The 6,075-nt window shown below is 39.3% G+C and overlaps 1 protein-coding gene across 1 annotated transcript in view; it reads right to left on the bottom strand.

Annotated features, from left to right (window-relative positions):
- Positions 1-2,831: 2,831 nt before the first annotated feature.
- Positions 2,832-6,075, bottom strand: part of STK17B (serine/threonine kinase 17b) — a 9,942-nt gene continuing 6,698 nt past the window's right edge. The window contains exons 5-7 of the mRNA XM_009875802.1: positions 5,467-5,515; positions 3,999-4,178; positions 2,832-3,165 (exon numbers count right to left, since the gene is read on the bottom strand). Of these exons, the coding sequence (XP_009874104.1) occupies positions 2,883-3,165; positions 3,999-4,178; positions 5,467-5,515 (512 nt within the window). The 3' untranslated portion in view covers positions 2,832-2,882. The remainder of the gene's footprint in view (positions 3,166-3,998; positions 4,179-5,466; positions 5,516-6,075) is intronic.

A 6,075-nucleotide genomic window follows, 5' to 3' on the forward strand; every position in this document is an offset into this window, starting at 1 on the left:
ATCTACTTGAAAGTGAACTAAACGCACAATCAGCACCGAAGAGGCTGACAGGTGGAACAACGGCCTTGCCCAGTAAGGTCTAGGGGGCCCTGCTCGAGTCGGGGGGTTGGACGAGCCAGCCCAGGGGTACCTTCAACCTCAGCCATGCTCTGAGTCTTCAACCAAACAGAAACACAGAAATTTTGGAAAAAAGGCAACATTTATTTTTTTTTTAATATAAAAAGGTCATGAACTGCATAGAAACATGACTTCAGACATCTTAAAATGTTACTTATCACTCATTTACACTTGGCAATTCCCAGGAATCTGGCAGGAAGCAAGAGGGGCTAACAATTGTCTACAATGTATTTATATTCAATTGAAGTTACGCATGCTAAATTATGTTTTTAAATAAATCAAACATACTGATTGAAACAATTTGATGCAAGGTGTATTTTCATTTTGCACTAAGTAAAAATAAAGTCTCCAAAACTTAAATTCTGTGGACAAAACCAATTTCCATTTATTTAAATTTAAAGATAAGTTAGCTCCAGAAGTAGTAAGAAATGTAAACATTAGATAACATGATAAAAATGTTAAGGAATAACAACTTTTTCATAAAAGTGCTGGCATATAATTTCAACTTTATTTTCCAGATCTTAAAAATAGAATACTAATGTATGAAGACTTTCACAAACTTCCTGGTTGTAAATTTACTTCAGTAATATTTTCGTGGAATTTTAAAATGCAACTATTTAATAAACATTCTTTTTTATCTTTATATCTGTTAAGAGTTTTTTCACATCTTCCTTTTTACCTTAAACAAACTTTAACTTCTGAGTATGTATAAATTAGTTTGTATTTTTAATTTACAGTTGAAATTGTACTCCATGCTGGTGGGGAAAAAAAGCTTAGGTAAGATTCCAACTAGGAAAAGCCAAGGACTTTGAAAAGTAAGGGATACGGTACCTGAACACAATCTAACAACTGCCTCTAGAAAAGTCATTTTATAATTACGTATATTATTGGTATCACTGAAAAAAGTTACATGAGAATTAATACACAGAGGAGACTCAGTGTGGCTGGTTCATTCCTAGGCATTCGAGGTTCACAGGCACTGAATGTTATCGGCTGCTTCATTTCACATGAGATTAAGGCTTGGTAAACTTGTACTTCTTCTGACAAACATTGGCTGAACGAGAGTCTTACCTGCTTCACACCTCAGTCGACTTCTCACTTGTCGACACCAGTGTCACCCAAAATAAAGACAACAATCCTGAATTCCCCTACATGTGATGGTGATGCCTTACACTGAAATCTCTTTGTAAAACAAAACAAAACAAAACAAAAACACTCCTCTGTTTCTTCTTTGTGTGAAGACAGACAAAATACAACCTTGTACCACGCATTATGTTCACCTCTCAGTCACACCCTGTTCCAAAACCACAGTCTGCCCAACTATGGACAAGTCCATGGGCACACTTGAAGGTTATCAGACTGTGGCATTTTATTACACAAAACAAACCAAATCCAAATCCAAGATGATTAAGTCTAAGCTCTGAGGAGCAGAAAGCCCAGAAGTATTTTAAAGTGCCATTTACTCTCAAAAGAGTTTTAAGAGTTTTAATACATTCCTTACACGAAATGACTACTCGGGACGCTGAGACTGGAAGGATTTATCTTGTCAGGATTAGTTTCAGGCTGTTAAAGCATGGCTGGTATTTGCTCTAAGTCAAAATTTGACATAGGCATCATTTCCTCAGATCCCAGAAACAGGAAATGGAAAGGATGTAAGTTTTAAAAAAGGAATAAACCCACTAAGCTAACCAAATTGAAAGGCTTTAAACAATTACTAGGTAGTTTGTCTTTAAATACTCGCACACTGCAGTCCCTTTCTCAGAGCGGGCATGAAGCTCGGTTACTATGGATAATAACTGACAGAAAGCTGCACTGCACTTCTGCATCAGAGGAGCATAATGAAAAGCTTTTAATTGCAGTTTCACGGGCAAAAGTGGTTCTTTTTGGTTTATTCAGTTACCACTTTTAGGGTTCTGAAGAGCCTTTCTGGTTTGGGCGGGTTTTGGGGGGGGGTTGTGTTGTTTGTTTTTTCCTTTTCTTTTTCTCAGGATAAGGAATAGGTCAATACAGGTAGACAATGTTATTTCAGAGGTTTTATGAAAGCAAACTAACAAGTTTATTAAATACTCACATCAGCACGAGATCCTCAGTCTCTTCAAACATAACTTACTGACAAGAAGCAAAGCACTGCTAGCACAAGGACTGACAATCTACCCGTTTTCTGTTCCAGCACTGCAGAGCTCCAACACAAGACAACTACCCAGAGCACAAGCAGACCAGATCTGTAAGGCAGAAACGTTTCCTCACCTGCTAATGACCCTACAGAGAAAGCAATTTTCCGACTGGCCCCACTAGGTGTTTCATACTCCCCCAAAGCACACCAACTTCAGCTTCTACCTAAAGCTATGAGAATGGTCACAAATAAGGCCAGTAAGACAGCTGGATTCAGTTTCCCTGCTGGGACCAGTTTCTTATTAAGGCTAGTCATAAAAGCACACGTGTATTCAGTTTGGCAAGGCTGGAGTTAAACAAACTCATTTTCCGGTTTTAGTTTGCTCACTCTGGCATCGTTTTTGGACTAAAAGTTGAAAAGTGCAAAAATATTTCGTTTTATCTTCTTAAAAAAATAATTCATTTTATTGGTGCAACACTCCCAATTTCTCAGAATCCATTGCCAGCAACGGACAGAAAAGGAAGCACCAGCATAAAAGAATCAAAGTGCTTTTCCAGTACGCCAATGCTGCGCAAATCGGCAAGCTATAACCTTATGTGCGCCACTAGAGTAGATTACGCTAAATTTAGTTTAGAAAAGTCTATGTTACACCTTAACATACAAAGTCCGTCATGAAGTCTTGAGGATACTGCAACGAATCATCAAAACGGAAACGTTTGGAGACCATACTGCCGTCCTCTGGAATGTTTTCTTTGTCTTCCTTGTCGCTGCAGGTACCATTACAACTGGATTTTACATTCCTCTCTTCCGAGCATTTTGCCGTGTGTCCTGGCATCAGAGAAGAGCAACAAGTTTCTTCAGGGCTACACAAGAGTATGAACTCCCCTTGCTGCAACCACAAATGAGAAAGACAGGCCTCTGCTGTGGGTCTTTCCCTTTGAAAAAGAAAATGAGAAAGTCACTTAAGTTCAGTTCAGAAATACGAAAATGTAATCAAAATCTCTCTGACAAGTGCTAAGAAATCTTAAAGCAGAATTGACACTAAAGAGTTGATATTGCTGGTTTTCCACTACTACCACAGCTGCTACAAAACACAAGACTCAAAAATATCCAGATTTAACGCTATATGGCAAGTGCTGACACAGTTTATGTCTATAACTCTCCTACTCTCCAAAGATCATCTTCTCAAAGTTCAGCTATGGAAGTGTGCCCTACAGACAAAAAGTTTGTACTCTTGATTGAGAACAGTTTTTTAAAAGACTGGACATAGCAAAACAGTATGTATTTCTGAAAAAAAAAATTAACACGCTCAGTCAGAACACCGCCAAGTTTTTATAAAAAATGCATTCATTAAAGACAAGTCAGGAAACAAGCAAGCACTGCATCCAGGAGACTGCATTTTGTCTCTCCAAATTGTGCAATAAAAGGTAAATTTACAGACAAGAGTGTGACCTTTCTAGAATATGTTCCATCAGCTTTGTTAAGTCTGTCCTCTGAACGAAAATATAAAGAAACTCACAATATAAAACTCAAAGCACAAGTCTGACAAATATAACAGCCCAACAGTGAACCAAAGATGCTTGTCACAAAGTACGGAAAAGCATAAACCTGCACTTTTAAATGTCCAGCTGATAACACCAACGCATTGTGAAACGTCTGACTGATCCATATCAGAGGTATTAAGCTTCCAGATTAACATGAACTCTTTCTACGTGTGCTCCACAAACACAAAAGGTAAGATTCTTGCCCCAAGGAGTTTGTTACTTACTCTGGATTTTTTATGAGAAGTTTTTGAATGAAGTCTTTGGCAGGCTGTGAAACGGATGAAAACGTTTCTTCCGAATAATCCACGTTAACTTGAGATATATTAAGGTAAGTTTCTTGATTATCAGCTCCCGCAAATGGAGATTCTTGTGTCAGCAGCATGTATGAAATCACACCTATGTTCCTGAGGTAAGAACACAACATATACTTCTACTAGGCTACCTAAACAACACCCCCCTGGTATTTACTGTCCTACAGATCAATCTTCCTGGTGTATGCCACACGCAAAAATTAGAAACATCCCGAGCCCTCGCGGTTTTATGCAATGCAAGCACATGTGCACGTGCTCCAACACGGAAAGCTACGTATATACATCAAAGAACGGATTTCTGAGAATTGCTTACGTCCAGTAGACCCTTTTCTTCCCACTGAGATGGGGAGGAAGAAATACATCACTTTTACAGAGCCCCTTCTTGGATATAGGGCAATTCTGGATGACAGAACTGTAAAATGCTAGACTTTGTCATCTGCTTGTAAATAAAAACCCATCTTCCACTACAGTTCTGCATGAAGTACCAAAGACTGCGATTTAGTCAGCCTTTCTGTACATCTGAGTTGCCTTACAATACGCTCTTGCTGGTTTTTTTCCCTAAACACATTAACACGAGTACCACACGTCATGTGATTTATTACAAAATGTAGATGGCTTCTTGATGCACAACAACGAGGGTTTTGTGACCCGTTAGCTCAATCCATAGTTCTCACACAGTGTGGAAACGTGCAGCTGCTGTGCTGGACGTTCTGAGCAGAGCGCCAATACTTTGGTTTTACATCTGCCCACAGAAGCAGGCAAATAATTAATTGGTTAAGAAACATTCACAAAGGGATTTAATTACAAGTTGGGAATTTCAATGGAGTAATTAGATCACAGCAACTTTTACAGGTTAATTTTAATTTTTTAGATGCTCAGGAAGAGCATATGAGTATTTTATCTTTTTAAAGAAACATACCTCAAAGCTAACCTTTACCCTAACATAGCTCACAACATTAAGTACACCTTTGTAGCCTGTTAAGTTGTGGAGTAGTTCAATATACTTGTCTAATGACTCATTCTGTAGATATTGCTCTAAAGATAAGCAGAAAGTTTCAATACCTCTTATCGTTTGTATAATGAAATTATTTAATGACAACATAGCAGGGAGGCAGGAGGGTCCAACAGTTAATACCTGAAGCATGTAATCCAAGAGTAACTAATAGCTAAAGCACGCTATCAGACCCACACGCAGTAATTGCCGTAAACCCCGAGTTATATCCCAAGGGCTCCTTCCCCTCCCAGCTCTGCCTCCTTTGGTGAGCCTACCCACAGAAGGGGCGTCTCAGAAGCCAAATAAAACTGCCTCCCAGGCTGGACCTGGCCCCTAGATTGTGAAGTGGTCACGCCTACCTCCATACAATTAAGACATACAACCTACCACATATCCGTAGCTGTGGTAATAGGATCATAGTTTAAGATTTCTGGAGCTAGAGGAAGAGACGGGGAGAAGAAAAATACTTTAATAGATATCTAAGCGGCCTTGAATTATACACTACATTTCTGGTGGTTTTTGGCCAATCATTATTGTGAGATTAAACACACAGGTTTAGTAATCAAGTTCATGACTTTAAAACCACAAGGGTGGAAAGAAGTAACTTCCGTTTGGTTACACCCCCCGACAGTTAGCTGGGTCACGCTGAAACGGCACTATATGGCCTAAAGCCTATACTGTCCTAGTCCCAGATCATTCCTAACCACATGCACGCACATAAGACTATTCCAAGAGGTTTCCAAGGTTTTAAGGGGAATGCAGAAAGCCTTCCGCATGTTAACAGGGTAAAGCCAGGTGACCAAGCCAATTTTAGGATCAGTGGCTGTTAGCATGTGCTACAGAGGAAGTTACTCGCTACAGAGTGAAGTGCTCTTACAACTGGGTGTAGGCAAATCTTTATGGAAACCTGTCCGTCGGAGAGCCAAGTGTTAACAGCAATCCCTACCTTTCCAAGCAGTATTTGGATGTCATTAAGTCATCACACTAAACGGCATT

Source organism: Apaloderma vittatum, unplaced genomic scaffold (assembly GCF_000703405.1).
Source record: "Apaloderma vittatum isolate BGI_N311 unplaced genomic scaffold, ASM70340v1 scaffold129, whole genome shotgun sequence".
Classification (NCBI taxonomy): domain Eukaryota; kingdom Metazoa; phylum Chordata; class Aves; order Trogoniformes; family Trogonidae; genus Apaloderma; species Apaloderma vittatum.